We start from the raw sequence: 16,815 nt of genomic DNA, 5'->3' as shown, positions 1-16,815 counted from the left end.
TGGAGGTCATATGATCTACTGAAGGGTAGGAACATTAAATGAATGAGTTTATAAAGCTGTTGGAAAAGTACCTGACTATCCTAAGCATTAAATAAACAATCAATTATGATTCTGCCCCAACTCCCAAAGTCAGCAAGAATTCCTGAAAATGAGGACGGCAGCAGCTCAAGGCAGGAAAGCCAGGAGGTCACAAGGGACAGTGCTTCCAGGAACTGGGGGTGCTACCTGCCCACCCCTGCCCTAGGTAGAGGGGGTGTAACACAGTAGCTTTCTCTTACAATTTATCAGATTTCATTAAAAGCATCCCACTGCTCAGCCATCCATGAGTGGACCAGTACTTCTCCCTGTCAACCCCAAACCATCACCCACCCACTCCCTGAAATTCTTGAAAGATCCGGCCCATCTCATGCTCTGATCCTTTCCACTAGCCTTTTGGGTGACAGATACCTACCCAACTTCCTGTTTCTCTTCCTGTAGGAGTCTAGATTTAGGAAGTAAAGATCACAGGATGGGAAATAAAAGTTCCGGCCCCCAGGAGTTCTGGACACTGCGGGAGAGTGGGGTGACATGAGTGACTCCAAGGAACCAAGACTGCAGCAGCTAGACCTCCTGGGTGAGGCTGGGTTGGGACACTGGGATTCTGGGAAGGGGGAAGGGATGGCCAGCCCTGGCCCCAGCCTGCCCAGGCTCTGAGTTCACGTCTATCCATTCAGAGGAGGAACAGCTGGGAGGCGTTGGATTCCGACAGACTCGAGGCTACAAGAGCTTAGCAGGTAGAGAGGAGTTAGCAGCTTGGGAGGAGAAAAGAGAGACTCCTGGACTCCCGGGTCCTGAGGAGCTGGACGCTGGGGCCTGGACTCTTGAGTCCTGGGGATGTGGGGCTGGGGGCCTGGACTCCTGGGAACTGGGGAGGTTGAGTTTGGGGCCTGAATTCCTGGTTCCTGGGAAGGTGGAGGCTGGGGACAAGACTTCTGGGTTCTTGGGTCCTGGGGAGGTAGGGTCAGGGGCCTAGACTCTTGGGTTCTGGAGAGGTGGGGGCCTGGGCCTGGACTCCTGGATCATGGGGAGGTGGGCACTTGGGCCTGGGTTCCTGGGACCTGGGGATGTATGGGCTGGGACCCAGATTCTTGGGTCTTGGGGAGGTGGGAGCAGGTACCTGGGTTACTGGGACCTGGGGAGGGGAAAGTTGGGTCCTGGGTTCCTGGGTCCTGGAGAGGTGGGGACTGGGAGCCTGGGTTCCAGGGACCTGGGGATGTAGAGGCTGGGGCCTGGATTCCTGGGTCCTGGGGAGGTGGAACCAGGTACCTGGTTCCTGGGACCTGGGGAGGGGTAGGCTGGGGACGGGGTTTCTGGGTCCTGGGGAGGTATGAGCTAGGGCCTGGATTCCCAGGTGTTGGAGTGGAGGGGGCTGGGACTGGGATTTCTGGGTACTGGGGGGCTGCGAGCTAGGGCCTGGATTCCCAGGTGTTGGAATGGAGGGGTCTGGGGCTGGGGTTCCTGAGTCCTGGGGTGCTGAGGGATTTAGGCCAGGCTCCCCCTGGGCCAGGCTCAGGTGGGGACACTGGCAGGCTGACGCATGTATCCTCTCTCAGGGTGTCTTGGCCATGGCCCCCTGGTGCTGCAACTCCTCTCCTTCACACTCTTGGCTGGGCTCCTTGTCCAAGGTCAGGCGCAGGTTCTGAGGGTCTGGGGTCCGCAGGCCTGGCTTTTGGCTGTGGACACAGCCTGGGGCAGCCAAGTCTGGGAGGGAGGTGGGGTTAAGAGTCAAGGTGTTGTCTCTGGGGGTTTGTAGGGGCCTCTCCCACAGCTCCTCCCCACTCTAGGGCAGGAGAGGAGAGGGAGGAGGAGGAGAAGGAGGGGAAGAACCTGGCTCTCCTTGGCCTTCTGTGCTGCCTTCTCCGGGTGTCAGTTTTCCTCATCTTCAAAGGCCATTAACGGAGACCTTGGCTGTCACAAATGATGTCCCTATGGGGCTCAGTTCAGGGCTTGGCACACAGTAGGTGTTTAATAATTGCAGTTCCTTTTCTTTCTTGAACCAGTGTCCAAAGTCCCTAGCTCCCTAAGTCAGGGACAATCCAAACAAGATGCGATCTACCAGAATCTGACCCAGCTTAAAGCTGCAGTGGGTGATCTCCCAGAGAAATCCAAGCAGCAAGAGATCTACCAGGAGCTGACCCGGCTGAAGGCTGCAGTGGGTGATCTCCCAGAGAAATCCAAGCTGCAGGAGATCTACCAGGAGCTGACCCGGCTGAAGGCTGCAGTGGGTGAGCTTCCAGAGAAATCCAAGCAGCAGGAGATCTACCAGGAGCTGACCCGGCTGAAGGCTGCAGTGGGTGAGCTTCCAGAGAAATCCAAGCAGCAGGAGATCTACCAGGAGCTGACCCGGCTGAAGGCTGCAGTGGGTGATCTCCCAGAGAAATCCAGGCAGCAGGAGATCTACCAGAAGCTGACCCAGCTGAAGGCTGCAGTCGATGGGTTGCCAGACAGGTCCAAGCAACAGGAGATCTACCAGGAGCTGATCCAGCTGAAGGCTGCAGTGGGTGAGTTCCTGGAACTGGGGCTCCTTGGGCCTGAGATGGTCATTGTGTGGTGTGAGTTTGCTTGTCACTGACCCTGTCTGAGCCACAGTTTCTTCATCTGTGAAATGAGAACACAGGGTAACTGTGATGATGGCACTCGGTGCTTACAGTGGGCCGGGTGCACAGTAGGCACTGAATTAAGCCAGTCTCCTGCCTTCTGTTCTAAGTTCTAAAGCCCTGACTTCTCCTAGTCTGGAGGAGATGGGGCCAGGACTCCTGGGTTCTCATGGGAATTGGAGAGGGTCTCGGGAAGTGGGGAGGGGAATGGTCCACCCAGCGTGGACAGTGAAGGAAGAGCTCCGACTCTCAAGACCTTGAAGGCTGGGCAGATACAGGAATATGGACAACCTCATCTGAGCCCAGCCCTGACCAGCCTCGCCCAACAGAACGCCTGTGCCACCCCTGTCCCTGGGAATGGACATTCTTCCAAGGAAACTGTTACTTCATATCGAACTCCCAGAGGAACTGGCATGACTCCATCACCGCCTGCCAGGAAATGGGGGCCCAGCTCGTTGTCATCAAAAGTGCTGAGGAGCAGGTACACCTGGTGGGGGTCCCCATCCTGGCCTGGGGCATGGCTTCTGGCCAACAGGGGAGGAGATGCTGAAAGAGGATTTTGCAGAAGAGGGGTTTTGTTCCACTTGGAAAGATGGGAAGAGAAGGATGTGAATGAGGGAGTCCCAGGTACCCTTAGAGCAGATACAAACCAAATCTGAACATGTGTGAAAGCTCTGGGGAAAATATAAACTATAAGTAACCCCCAGAGGCATGCCACAAGTGGTTAACAACCAGCTCTCTGGGGCAAGAAGTCCTGATGCGTCGTGTTTGCCAATTTCCCTGGTGTAAATATTCCCATGGCGGCTGATTTCAAGCTGTCGATGTGATGTCACTCAGTGCAGAGCTGAAAGGAGATGTGCATGACCAGCAATTAGGAAATGGTTGGATCTGGCTCCAATACATTAAGCCCAGTTATGAGTAAATGTGTGCAGACATGCACAGAATGTATAAAATGGATAAACACGCAGTGTTAGCAAGAGTGTGTGAGGAGAGGCCAGCTGTGCAGGGATGTGTGCACATCAGGGCACATGGGCTGTGGGATACACATGTGAGAGGGACTCAGACACGAGGGGGCTCAGGACCCAGTGTACCGGAAGGCTGAAGGTTAGCCTACAAGCAGAACTTCCTGCCAAGAGATGGGGAGACAGAACCTGGAAAATGGGAAGCAGAGCTCCCTCCTGACTCCTCCTCTACCCTCCAGAACTTCCTACAGCTGCAGTCTTCCAGAAGTAACCGCTTCACCTGGATGGGACTTTCAGACCTAAATCAGGAAGGCACATGGCAATGGGTGGATGGCTCACCTCTGTTGCCCAGGTAGATCTCAGAAGGGGCATCCCATCCACTGGGGCTGGGGCTCTGCAACTCTGACTTGAACTTCCCCTGGGGATCCTCCCCAACTCCCTGACACTCTAGACCCAAGAATCTGGGAGTTTTACTGAGTTGAGGAAGGTGGTCTTCTTACCCACCTCCAGACAGCATAGCAGGTGCCTAAAATTCCACCAGCAGAGCTGCAGGAGGAGCTTACCCCTGTGGGTGGGTGTGTTAAAATATAGTGTATTAATAGGAAATCTGAGGTCTAGTAAGGCCACCAGCTCAGGAGACACCTACCATTGTAAGTAGCTTGTCATATACACAGATCCCTAGAGAGAGGACACATCACAGCTGGGGGCCACCTGGGGAAGCACCAGGGTCTGTTATGAGGCAGAGTGGTGGGGAGGCGTGATTGTGGGCCAGAGCCTTTATTATGGTTTGTATGGAAAAGAAAGGTCAAGGCCAGGTGAACAGGCTTAGGATTGGGAAGTATGAAGCATTTGTGGGCCCTGGGGCACAGGGGCTGCCCCTAGCTGTCTAACATTTGGCCTCAGGTTGATCAGCACAGGATAGTGGCTTGGAGTACAAGAGCCCAGTAAGGCAGGTGGCTGGGGGTGTGGACTTCAGATTGGTTGGTTTGTATTTGAAAATCACACGCTCTGCCGGGCGCGGTGGCTCAAGCCTGTAATCCCGGCCACTGCACTCCAGCCCGGGCGACAGAGCGAGACCCCGTCTCAAAAGAAAAAAAAAAAAAAAGAAAAGAAAAGAAAGAAAATCACGTGCTCAATAGGTAGAATCCACCCAAGGACAGGTTGTGAGAAGAGAGGCAGGAACCCAAGGCACCGTGAGTCAGGCATATTATCAAGTATGCAGAGGGGTTCATGTCCAGCATAAACACGTAGGGGCAGATGTTAAAGCACCAAGATGACAGAAGGTAGAAACACAGCTCCTGTAGCCGGGGCGGGGGGAGTGCGGGACAGAGGCTCACATTCTGCATGGGCTTTGCAGCTTCAAGCAGTATTGGAACAAAGGAGAGCCCAACAATATTGGGGAGGAAGACTGTGCAGAATTCAGTGGCAATGGCTGGAACGATGACAAATGTAATCTTGCCAAATTCTGGATCTGCAAAAAGTCCGCGGCTTCCTGCTCCCGGGATGAAGAACGGCTGATCTCCCCAGCCCCTACCACCCCTAACCCCCCTCCTGAGTAGCAGAACTTCACCCACTTTTAAGCTACAGTTCCTTCTCTCCATCCTGCGACCTTCACAAAATCTCTGGGACTATTCTCTGTCAGGTTCTTTCTCCTTTAGAAGGCTGGGTCCACATTCTGTCCTTCTTGTCATGCCTCCAAGTTCCCGTGGTATAGAGCTTGTTTTTCTGGCCCATCTTTGGAGCTTTATGAGTGAGCTGGTGTGGGATGCCTTTGAGGGGGTGGGCTTGTGTTCCAAGAATCCACTCTCTCTTCCTTTTGGAGATCAGAATATTTGGGTTGCCATGTGTAGCTTCTATGTCCCCTGGGGCGTTATCTCATATATGCAAACCTACAATCTGTTCAACTTCCACCTACCATCTCCTGCTCCCCTTTGACTGGGGACTTACTGGTTGCAAGAGCTCATTTTGCGGGCTGGAGTACCAGGCAATTAATTCCCCCAGTCCACCAATGTCACCCAGAGAGGGCATGGAGGCTCCACACAACCCCTTCCACCTCCCACATCTTCCTTTGTCTTATACATGACTTCCATTTGGCTGTTTCTAAGTTGTATTCCTTATGTTAGTATTATTATTTTTCGAGATGGAGTTTCACTCTTGTTGCTCAGGCTGGAGTGCCATGGCGCGATCTTGGCTCACTGCAACCTCTGCCTCCAGGGTTCAAGTGATTCTCCTGCCTCAGCCTCCTGAGTAGCTGGGATTACAGTCATGTGCCACCAGGCCCAGCTAATTTTTTGTATTTTTAGTAGAGATGGGGTTTCTCCGTGTTGGTCAGGCTGGTCTCCAACTCCTGACCTCGCGAGATCTGCCCGCCTAGGCCTCTCAAAGTGCTGGGATTACAGGTGTGCACTATCGTGCCTGGCCTATTATATTTTGTAAGAATAAAACAGGTTTATTTGGATTTGGGACTCCGAATAGTTCTGTCTCTGCTACCTGATCTCCTCCTGCCATGACTTCGGGACCTAGAGAACTTTGGCTCCAGCTGTGAAGGCTCCTGCAGTTCTGGCTCCGGCTGCACCGGCCCCTGCTGCAGTCACTATTTCTTCCTCTACTTGGTGAACTGTGCCTCTCCTGGGCGCGGTGTGCACGCCCAGCTAATTTTTGTATTTTTGGTAGAGACGGGGTTTCAACATGTTGGCCAGGATGGTCTCCATCTCTTGACCTCGTGATCCGCCCGCCTCAGCCTCCCAAAGTGTTGGGATTACAGGCCTGAGTCACCGCGCCCGGCCTCTCCCCACGTTCTTGAACTCAGGCAGCACATTCTCATAGAAATCTAGGAACTGTTGGTAGGTTTCTTCCTTGCTGTACTCTAGGCTTGCGTCGGGGTCATAGTCATCACTCCTGCATTGCTCCATTCCAAACGCTGTAAACATGTTCTTAATAAGAAGGGTAGGACTGGATGTTGGGAAATTATGTTTACGTGAACATCTATCTCTAAATCTGCAAGCTCCCGTTTTACTGTAGAAGGGACAATTAGCTCGATCCTTCTCCATGGCTCTGAAATCCAAGGCGGGGTTCCGGGTTTTGCCATGTGGCGCCATTTTCCAACTCATTTTCAGCCTGATCCAGCATCTTCTGGACAGCTTCCTGTTTTTCTTTCTTCTGCTGTCGTTTCTGTTCCTCCTCTTCTCTTTCCTCTGCTGTTCTTCCCATTGTTCCTTTAACTTTCGCTCTTGTTCTTGCCGTTTTCTGGCCGCCTCTTCCTCTTCTTTATTCTGAATTCTTCCTGTGCCTTCTGCTCAGCAATTGCTCCTTATGTAATCTTTGCCTCTCTCTTCCCCATAGCTTTTCTAGTTGCTGGTTTTCAATAAAAGTGTCCTCCTCCTTCAGTGAGAGTCCTGAGTCCCTCAGTGGAGCAAGTTCCTGCCGGCGTTTCTTTCGTTTCTCCTTCTTCAGGGCGGGCCTGTACTTTCTGTGGCTTGGTTTCTCTGGAAACGTCATCTTCTCGGGCGCAGCCATCTTGCCAGCACCGCCCCGCCCCTCTAGTTGTATCCTTTATAATAAACTGGTAAACATTGTAACCGCAGATCCAGCCCACTCTGGTTCAACTTTGTGTAATAAAATGGCGAGTTGTTTTTCAGTTGCGGTGGACCCCCAGGTTGCAAGTTACGTACCCTGGGCATGCCCAGATGAACCAAGTGTACAGATCCAGGCGGAACCTAAGTGCTCAGAGGGAGGAACAGGGACTGAGTTAAGAAGTGGACACCACGTGACATGATCTGTGATCCAATCAGATTGAGCCCTGGCATCACTCCAGGGCATGATCCAATCAGATCACGCCTCCTGAATCCCCTCATTACAAGATCCAATCACATCATGCCTCACTACCCTCTGTGTATAAAATCTGCCCCAGCCCCCAGCTTGGAGAGACACATTTGGACCAGACTGGTGTCGCTTTGCTTGGCTGCCTTGGAATAAATTTTTCTCTCTACAAAACCCCAGTGCTTCAGTGTTTGATTTTCCACTGTGAGCCAGGGAACTGACCCAATTTAGTTCAGCAACAGCATAAGCAAAATGTTTTCCTGAGTTCTCTAAATAATTCTAGGAAATTACTGAACTTAAGATAGGCTTATCGGAAGCCCCAGTTTTTTGCCAGCCTGGCATAAGTGTGGGTAGACAGTGTAAAGGCACTGTCTTTGCACCTGGCATCTGAAGCGGGGTCAGTCTTTTGGGATCTAGTCCTTTAACTTGTGGAATGTGGTGCTAACTCCAGGAAGCTAGTGTTAGAATTAGAGACTTTTTTTGGTGTAAATAAGACCCCACAAACATCACTTCCCTTCTACTGATGTTGATCCCAAAGACGCTCCTTCATAAACAGCTTATAAACTAAATTCCGTCTTACTTAGAGTTGACCTTCAACAGGCAGAGGAACTGTGAGGCTTGTTCTGTGTCGTCTCCCAGAGGCTCCCAGGGGAATTGGGCCCAGTTGCCCTTTTCAGCTCATTGGTGCCTTTGTATTGGGTTCTTTCCTTTCCCTACCTGCTCCTCTTCATTCTCCCCATCCCCTGCTGGTGCTTCTTGGAATCTCCTCCCAGATAAGCTACTTATATCCAAATCCTTGTCTCAAGCTCTGCACTGGGGGAAACCCAAGCCAAGCTTATAATATATTTTGATAACTACCAGGCATGGCTCTTTTTGTGTGTGAGACAAGGTCTTGTTCTGTCACCCAGGCCGAAGTGCTGAGGTGCAATCATGACCTACTGCAGCCTTGACCTCATGGGCTCCAGTGATCCTCCCACCTCAGCCTCCTGAGTAGCTGGGACCACACTTGTACATCACCATATCTAGCTACTTTTTAAAAATTTTTTGTAGAGATGGGGTCTCACTGTGTTGCCCATGCTGTTCTTGAGCTCCCAGGCTCAACTCATCCTCCTGCCTCAGCCTCCCAAAGTGCTGAGTTTACAGGCATGAGCCACTATGGCCTGCCTGGTCATGGCTCTTCTCTATCAAAATGTTCTCAGGTATTCTTGTGCAATTTTTGGAGGATTTTTGAAACTACTCTGGCTTTAAAGGTTTTCATTTACTTGTGGAATAAGTCACGTGTGCACACGGAACCAAAACGTATCAATCTCTACAGTGAAAACTAAAGCTCATTCCGTCCCCATCTTCCCATCTCAAGAGGTTACTGTCCCCACTTGTAGCTTTGCTATCTATTCCCAAGTAAAGAATATAACCTCTTTATTATATTCCAAATAATGAGCTTGTCAAGTTTGTTTTAAAATCTGTTTGGAAATCCTTTAATAGAATTTTGAAAATCTATCTGTGGAGTAGGTGGAGCCCAAAGGATTTTTATTTTTATTTTTTATTTTTTTGAGACAGAGTCTCACTCTGTTGCCCAGGCTGGAGGGCAGTGATGCTATCTCAGCTGCCTGCAGCCTCTGCCTCCCGGGTTCAAGCAGTTCTCCTGCCTCAGCCTCTTGAGTAGCTGGGATTACAGGCACCTGCCACCACGCTCGGCAGTTTTTTTGTATTTTTGGTAGAGACAAGGTTTCACCACGTTCGCCAGGCTGGTCTTGAACTCCTGACTTCAGGTGATCCACCCGCCTTGGCCTCCCAAAGTGCTGGGATTACAGGCATGAGCCACCGTGCCCAGCCTATGAAATTTTATTTTCTTTTACAAAGTAGATTCACGTTGTTGTGCAACCATCACCACCATTCATCTCACAAACTTTTTCATCTTCCCAGGTGAAACTCTGTTCCCAGGAAACACTGACTCCCTGTTCCCTATTCCCCAGCCCCTGGCACCCACCATTCTACTTTCTGTCTCTATAAATCTGACAACTCTAGGGAACCCATATGAATGGATTCATACAGCCTTTGTCTTATTATGACTGGCGTATTTCACTTAGCATATTGTCCTCAAGGTTCATCATGTTGTAGCATGTGTCAAAATGTCCTTTTTTTTTTTTTTTTTTTTTGAGACGAAGTCTCACTCTGTGGCTCAGGCTGGAGTGCAGTGGCGCGATCTCGGCTCACTGCAGTGTCTGCCTCCTGGGTTCATGCCATTCTCCTGCCTCAGCCTCCGGAGTAGCTGGGACTACAGGCATGCACCACCACGCCTGACTAATTTTTGTATTTTTTTTTTTAGTAGAGATGAGGTTTCACCATATTGACCAGGCTGATCTTGAACTCTTGACCTCGTGATCTGCCCGCCTTGGCCTCCCAAAGTGCTGGGATTACAGACGTGAGCCATTGCATCTGGCCACTGTCCTTCCTTTTTAAAGGATAAGTAATATTTCACTGGATGGTTATATCACATCTTGTTTATTCCTTCCTCTGTCAATGGGCACTCAGATTGCATCCACCTTTGGGGTCTTGTGAATCACGTTGCTGTGAACATGAGTGTACAACTATCTTTTTGAGTCCTTGTTTTCAATTCTTTTTTTTTTTTTTTTTTGGTCAGGGTTTTCTTTCCCTCTGTTACCCAGGATGGAATGCAGTGGACACAATCGGGGCTTCTTGCAGCCTCAACCTCCTGAGCCCAAGTGATCCTCCCACCTCAACCCCCTAAGTAGCTGGGACTTCAGGCATGCACCACCATGCTCAGGTAATTTTAAAAATTCTTTGTAGAGATGGGATCTCCCTGTATTGCCCAGACTGGTCTGGAACTCTTGGGCTCAAACAGTCCTCCTGCCTCAGCCTCGCAAAGTGCTGGGATTACAGGCCTAAGCCACCAAGGCTGGCCTTTGCTTTCTTATTTTAAATTTATTTTTATTTTACTTTAAGTTCTGGGATACATGTGCAGAATGTGCAGGTTTGTTACATAGGTATACATGTGCCATGGTGGTTTGCTGCGCCCATCAACCCATTATCTAGGTTTTAAGCCCCACATGCATTAGGTGTTTGTCTTAATACTCCCCCTCTCCTTGTCCCCCAAACCCCAACAGGCACTGGTGTATGATGTTCCCCTCCCTGTGTCCATGTGTTGTCATTGTTCAGCTCCCACTTATGAGTGAGAACATGCGATGTTTGGTTTTCTGTTCCTGTGTTAGTTTGCTGAGAATGATGGTTTCCAGCTTCATCCATGTCCCTGCAAAGGATATGAACTCATCCTTTTTTTTACGGTTGCATAGTATTCCACAGTGTATATGTGCCACATTTTCATTATCCAATCTATCATTGATGGACATTTGGGTTGGTTCCAAGTCTTTGCTATTGTAAATAGTGCTGCAATAAACGTAAGTGTGCATGTGTCTTTATAGTAGAATGATTTATAATCCTTTGGTATATACCCAGTAATGGGATTGCTGGGTCAAATGGTATTTCTGGTTCTAGATCCTTGAGGAATCGCCACACTGTCTTCCACAATGATTGAACTAATTTACACTCCCACCAACAGTGTAAAAGCGTTCCTATTTCTCCACATCCTCTCCAGCATCTGTTGTTTCCTGACTTTTTAACGATTGCCATTCTAACTGGCATGAGATGGTATCTCATTGTGGTTTTGATTTGCATTTCTCTAATGACCAGTGATGGTGCGCTTTTTTCATATTTGTTGGCTGCATAAATGCTTTCAATTCAAGGTGAGATTTGCGTAGAGACACAGAGCCAAACCGTGTCAAGCATGGAATGTTTCTTCATTTGTTTGTGCCATCTGTGATTTCTTTCAGCAGTGTTTAGTAGTTCTCCTTGTAGAGATCTTTCATCTCGGTGGTTAGATGCATTCCTAGATAATCTTTGTGTGTGTGTGGCTACTGTAAATGGAATTGTATCCTTTTTTTTCTCTTGAGATGGAGTCTCGCTCTGTCACCCAGGCTGGAGTGCAGTGGTGTGATCTCAGCTCACTGCAACTTCCGCCTCCCTAGTTCAAGTGAGTCTCCTGCCTCAGCCTCCTGAGCAGCTGGGATTACAGGCATGCACCACCACGCTGGGCTAATTTTTGTGTTTTTAGTAGAGACATCGTTTCACCATGTTGGCCAGGTTGGTCTCAAACTCCTAACCTCAAGTGATCTGCCCGCCTTGGCCTCCCAAAGTGCTGAGATTACAGGCATGAGTCACCGCACCTGACTGAAATTGCTTTCTTGATTTGGCTGTCAGCTTGAATGTTACTGGTGTATAGAAATGCTATTGATTTTTGTACATTGATATTGTATCCTGAATACTTTACTGAAGCCATTTATCAGTTCCAGGAGCCTTTTGGTGGAATCTTCAGGGTTTTTCATGTATAAAATCATGTCATCAGTGAAGAAAGGTAGTTTGACTTCTTTTCCAGTGTGGATACCTTTTATTTATTTCTCTTGCCTGATTGCTCTGGCTAGGACTTCTGAGATATATATATATATATATCGATATATATATATATGCTGGTGACCACACAGGTTGTTCCAATTTGGAAAGAACCAAATTTAGGAATTTGGGAACAATTCAAAGCCGTTATGAATATTTTATTTCCTCCTTGATGCCATGACTGTGTTTTGGTGAACTGTCTTTGACTGTCATTGAGGCAGGCTGTCTGGGTTCAAATCCCAGATGTCCCATTTACTAGCTGTGTGACCTTGGGCCAGTTATATAACCTCACTGTGCTTTAGTATCCCCCATCTGCAAAACGGAAATCATATGATCTACCATCTGCAAAACAGAAATCATAGGGTAGGAAGATTCAAGTGAATGAGTTTATAAACTTACTAGAAAAGTGCTTGACTATCATAGGCATCAAATAAGCAAGGAATTCTGATTCAGCCTCAGCTCCCAAAGTCAGCAAAAATTCTCATAAATGAGGGCATCAGCAGACCACAGCAACAAAGCCTGTGGTCAGGGAGGATGATGGTTCCAGGAACTAGGGGTACTGCCTGTCCATCCCTGCCCTAGGTGGAGGGGTATAACGAAGTCACTTTTCATTAGAACTTACTAGATTTCATTAAAAGCAACACGCAGCTCAGCTATGGAAGGAGTGGACGAATCCTTCTCCCTGTCAGCCTCAGACCATTCCCCACGAGCTCCTTGAAATTCCTGCAAGGTCAGGGCCATCTCATGCTCTGACCCCTCCCACTGGCCTTTCGGGTGTTATATCCCTACCCAGTTTCCTGTTTTTCTTCCTCAGTAAGAAGAGATTTAGGGAGTGAGAATCGCGGGGTGGGAAATAAGCATTGTGGTCCCCAGAAGTTCTGGAAATTGAGGGACGGTGGGGGAAACATGAGTGACTCCAAGGAACCGAGGGTGCAGCCGCTGGGCCTCCTGGGTGAGGCTGAGCTGGGGCTCTGGGATCCTGGGGTGCTCTAGGATCCTGGGGTGCTTTGGGATCCTGGGGTGGGGAAGGGGATGGCTAGCCCTGGCCTCAGCCTGCCGAGGCTCTGAGTTTGTATTTATCCATTTAGAAGAGGAAGAGCTGATAACTAGCGGTATGAATTTTTTTCCAAGAGACTTTGGATTCCGACAGACTCGAGGCTACAAGAGCTTAGCAGGTAGAGAAGGGTTAGTTGGAAGGGAGGAGAGAACAGAGCCTCCCAGACTCCTGGGTCCTGGTGAGCAGGTGGCTGGAGCCTGGACTCCTGGAACCTGGGGAGGTGGAGGCTGGGTCCTGAGTTCCTGGGTCCTGGGAAGCTAGTGGCTCCCCATGAGGAGGTAGAGGCTGGGTCTTGGGGAAGTGGGGGCTGAGACCTGGATTCCTGGGGCCTGGGGTGGTGGGGGCTGGAGCCTGGACTCCTGGGTCCTACGGAGGCAGGAGCTGGGGCCTGGACTACTGAGACTTGAGGAGGTGGAGGCTGGGACCTGGGTTTTGGAGTCCTGGGGAGGTGGGGGTTATGGGCCTGGGTCTTGGGGAGGTGGGGCCTGGGGGCTTGGACTCCTGGGTCCTAGGGAGGTAGAGGCTGCGGTCTGGACTCCTGGGATGTGAGGAGGTGGGGGCTGGGGGCTGGGTTCCTGGGTCCTGGGGAGGTAAGGGCTGGGGGCTTCACTCCTGGAACCTGGGAGGTGAGAGCTTGGTTCCTGGACTCCTGGGTCCTAGGGAGGTGGAGGCTGGGGTCTGGACTCCTGGATCCTGGAGAGGTGGGAGCAGGGTCCTGGACTCCTGCATCCTAAGGAGGTGGGGGCTGGGACCTGGATTCCTGGGGGCTGGGGAGGTGGGGGCTGGGGCCTTCACTCCTGGGACCTGGGAAGTAAGGGCTGGGTTCCTGCACTCCTGGGTCCTGGGTAGGTGGAGGCTGGGGACTTGACTCCTGCCACGTGGAGAGTTGGGGCTGGGGCTTTCACTCCTGCCATTTGGGGAGGTGGGGCTGTGGCCAGGCTTTCCCTGGGCCAGGCTGAGGCTTGGGCAATGGCATGCTGGAACCAAGCAATCTTTTCTCCTGCAGGGTGTCTGGGCCATGCATCCCTGGTGCTGCCGCTCCTCTTCTTCACACTCTTCACTGGGCTGCTGGTGGCCATCCTTGTCCAAGGTCAGCAGCTGGCTCTGAGAGTCCTGGCCTCCCAGGCCTGGTTCTTCTGCTGTAGACACAGCCGGGGGTGGCCAGTTCCAAGACGAACGAAGGGCTAAAAGCTGGCCTTCTGTCCCTTTGGGTTTCCAGAGGCCTTTCCCCATGGCCACTCTCATCTCCAGGGCAGGAGAGGGGAGGGGAACAGGCTCTCCTGTCCCTTCCCTGCTGCCTTCTCTGGGTGTCAGTTTTCCTTATCCAAAAATGGATTTAAACAAGATTTTTGAGCTCAGAAGTGACATCCTTAGGGGCACAGTGTAGGGCGTGGCACACAGCAGGTGTTTAATCATTGCAATTTCTTTCCTTGTCCCAGTCTCCAAGAACCCCAGCTCCCACGGGCAGGAGCAGTCCAAGCAGGATGAGATCTCCCAGGACCTGTCCCAGCTGAAGGCTGCTGTGGGTGAGTGGCCAGATGCCAGGGGTCCTTGGGCCTGGGAGGGTTTCCACGGTGTGTGACTTTGCTTGAGTCACTAACCCTCTGTGAGCCTCAGTTTCTTCCTCTGTGAAATAAGAACACAGATTAACAGCGATGCTTGCACTTGGTGTTCAGTGGGCCAGGTACACGGTAGGCACTCAATCAAGCTAGTCTCTTGCCTTCTGTTCTGTGCTCTAAAGCTCCGACTCCTCCTAGTCTGGGGGAGATGGGGCCAGGACTCCCAGGTTCTCATGGGGATGGGGGAGGGTCTCAGGAAGTGGGGAGAGGAATGGTCCACCCAGCGTGGACAGTCAAGGAAGGGCTCCGACTCTCAAGACCTTGAAGGCTGGGCAGATACAGGAATATGGACAACCTCATCTGAGCCCAGCCCTGATCAGCCTCCCCCAACAGAACGCCTGTGCCGCCCCTGTCCCTGGGAATGGACATTCTTCCAAGGAAACTGTTACTTCATATCGAACTCCCAGAGGAACTGGCACGACTCCATCACCGCCTGCCAGGAAGTGGGGGCCCAGCTCGTCGTCATCAAAAGTGCTGAGGAGCAGGTACACCTGGTGGGGGTCCCCATCCTGGCCTGGGGCATGGCTTCTGGCCAACCAGGGAGGAGGTACTCAGAGAGGATTTTGCAGAAGAGAGGCTTTGCTCCACTTAAAAAGATGGGAGAAGGATATGAATGAGGGAGTCCCAGGTACCCTTAGAGCAGATACAAACCAAATCTGAATATGTGTGAAAGCTCTGGGGAAAATATAAACTATAAGTAACCCCCAGAGGCATGCCACAAGTGGTTAACAAGCAGCTCTCTGGGGGAAGAAGTCCTGATGTGTCATGTCTGCCAATTTCCCTGGTGTAAATATTCCCATGGCGGCTGATTTCTTTTTTTTTTTTTGAGACGGAGTCTTGCTTTGTCCCTCAGGCTGGAGTGCAGTGGCGCGGTCTCAGCTCACTGCAAGCTCCGCCTCCCGGGTTCATGCCATTCTCCCACCTCAGACTCCAAGTAGCTGGGACTACAGGCACCCGCCACCATGCCCGGCTAGTTTTTTGTATTTTTAGTAGAGATGGGGTTTCACCGTGTTAGCCAGGATGGTCTCGATCTCCTGACCTCGTGATCCGCCCGCCTCAGCCTCCCAAAGTGCTGGGATTACAGGCGTGAGCCACCGCGCCCGGCCAGGTGGCTGATTTCAAGCTGTCAATGTGATGTCACTCAGTGCAGGGCTGAAAGGAGATGCACATGACCAGCAATTAGGAAATGGTTAGATCTGGCTCCAATACATTAAGCCCAGTTATGAGTAAATGTGTGCAGACATGCACAGAATGTATAAAATGGATAAACACGCAGTGTTAGCAAGAGTGTGTGAGGAGAGGCCAGCTGCACATGGATGTGTGCACGTCAGGACACATGTGCCGTGGGATACACATGTGAGAGGGACTCAGACACGAGGGGGCTCAGGACCCAGTGTACCGGAAGGCTGAAGGTTAGCCTACAAGCAGAACTTCCTGCCAAGAGATGGCAGAACCTGGAAAATGGGAAGCAGAGCTCCCTCCTGACTCCTCCTCTACCCTCCAGAACTTCCTACAGCTGCAGTCTTCCAGAAGTAACCGCTTCGCCTGGATGGGACTTTCAGACCTGAATCAGGAAGACACGTGGCAATGGCTGGACGACTCACCGCTGTCAACCAGGTAGATCTCAGAAGGGGCACCCTATCTACTGGGGCTGGAATCGTGAAACTCTGACTTGAACTTTCCCTGGGGATCCTCCCCAACTCCCTGACACCCTAGATCCAAGAATCTGGGGGTTTTACTGAGTTGAGGAACGTGGTCTTCATACTCACCTGCAGACAGCATGGCAGGTGCCTAGAATTCCACCAGCAGAGCTGCAGGAGGAGCTTACCCCATGGGTGGGTGTGTTAAAATATAGTGTATTAATAGGAAGTCTGAGGTCTAGTAAGGCCACCAGCTCAGGAGACACCTGCCATTGTGAGTAGCTTGTCATATTGACAGATCCCTATGAGAGAGGACGCATCACAGCTGATGAAGCACCAGGCGGGTCATGAGACAGAGAGGGGGCAACTGCCAGCCAGAGCCTTATTATAGATTCCGTGGGAAGGAACAGACAGGGCCAGGCAAGGCGGCTTAGGATTGGCAGGTATGAATCCTATATCGGCAGGCTCTGCAGGGGTAGGTTCTGTCCCTAGCTGTCTGACACTTGGCTCTGGCGGGTTACCTGAGGCCAGGAGTTCGAGACCAGCCTGGCCAACATGGTGAAACCCCGTTTCTACTAAAAATACAAAAAGTAGCCGGATGTGGTCGTGGGCGCCTAT

General features: G+C 51.1%; 2 protein-coding genes and 1 pseudogene across 6 annotated transcripts in view; 2 read left to right on the top strand and 1 right to left on the bottom strand.

Moving 5' to 3' along the window:
* The first annotated feature begins 455 nt into the window (after window positions 1-455).
* Window positions 456-5,688, top strand: LOC105512914 (CD209 antigen). 4 transcript variants are annotated; one of them, XM_011943584.1, is made up of 8 exons: window positions 456-613; window positions 714-773; window positions 1,593-1,664; window positions 2,040-2,116; window positions 2,186-2,402; window positions 2,966-3,117; window positions 3,838-3,950; window positions 4,956-5,157. In XM_011943584.1, the coding sequence occupies exons 1-8, from the start codon at window positions 568-570 to the stop codon at window positions 5,155-5,157; spliced, it is 939 nt and encodes a 312-aa protein (XP_011798974.1). In that variant the 5' UTR covers window positions 456-567. The 4 variants fall into 4 exon arrangements, with proteins under 4 accessions (XP_011798974.1, XP_011798976.1, XP_011798973.1 ...); XM_011943586.1 differs by lacking the exon at window positions 2,186-2,402 and having other exon boundaries at window positions 2,040-2,126; window positions 4,956-5,688; XM_011943583.1 differs by having other exon boundaries at window positions 2,040-2,540.
* Window positions 5,689-6,299: 611 nt separating this feature from the next.
* Window positions 6,300-7,321, bottom strand: LOC105512916 (annotated as a pseudogene). The gene has a single exon (XR_001001927.1). The product of XR_001001927.1 is annotated as a U2 small nuclear ribonucleoprotein auxiliary factor 35 kDa subunit-related protein 2 pseudogene (transcript).
* A 5,466-nt stretch (window positions 7,322-12,787) lies between these two features.
* Window positions 12,788-16,815, top strand: part of CD209 (CD209 molecule) — a 5,729-nt gene continuing 1,701 nt past the window's right edge. The window contains exons 1-6 of the mRNA XM_011943587.1: window positions 12,788-12,833; window positions 12,970-13,056; window positions 13,945-14,028; window positions 14,378-14,464; window positions 14,891-15,042; window positions 16,062-16,174. Of these exons, the coding sequence (XP_011798977.1) occupies window positions 12,788-12,833; window positions 12,970-13,056; window positions 13,945-14,028; window positions 14,378-14,464; window positions 14,891-15,042; window positions 16,062-16,174 (569 nt within the window). The remainder of the gene's footprint in view (window positions 12,834-12,969; window positions 13,057-13,944; window positions 14,029-14,377; window positions 14,465-14,890; window positions 15,043-16,061; window positions 16,175-16,815) is intronic.

The sequence above is a fragment of the Colobus angolensis genome, unplaced genomic scaffold (genome assembly GCF_000951035.1).
Source record: "Colobus angolensis palliatus isolate OR3802 unplaced genomic scaffold, Cang.pa_1.0 Scaffold22, whole genome shotgun sequence".
Taxonomy (NCBI): Eukaryota; Metazoa; Chordata; class Mammalia; order Primates; family Cercopithecidae; genus Colobus; species Colobus angolensis.
This window is presented reverse-complemented; position numbering and strand designations above follow the sequence as displayed.

Coding starts and splice junctions, on each gene's coding strand:
- LOC105512914 (XM_011943583.1), top strand. CDS start 568: ATGAGTGACTCCAAGGAACCAAGACTGCAGCAGCTAGACCTCCTGG. Junction 2,541..2,965: donor CCAGCTGAAGGCTGCAGTGG/GTGAGTTCCTGG, acceptor CTCGCCCAACAG/AACGCCTGTGCCACCCCTGT. Junction 3,118..3,837: donor TCAAAAGTGCTGAGGAGCAG/GTACACCTGGTG, acceptor TCTACCCTCCAG/AACTTCCTACAGCTGCAGTC.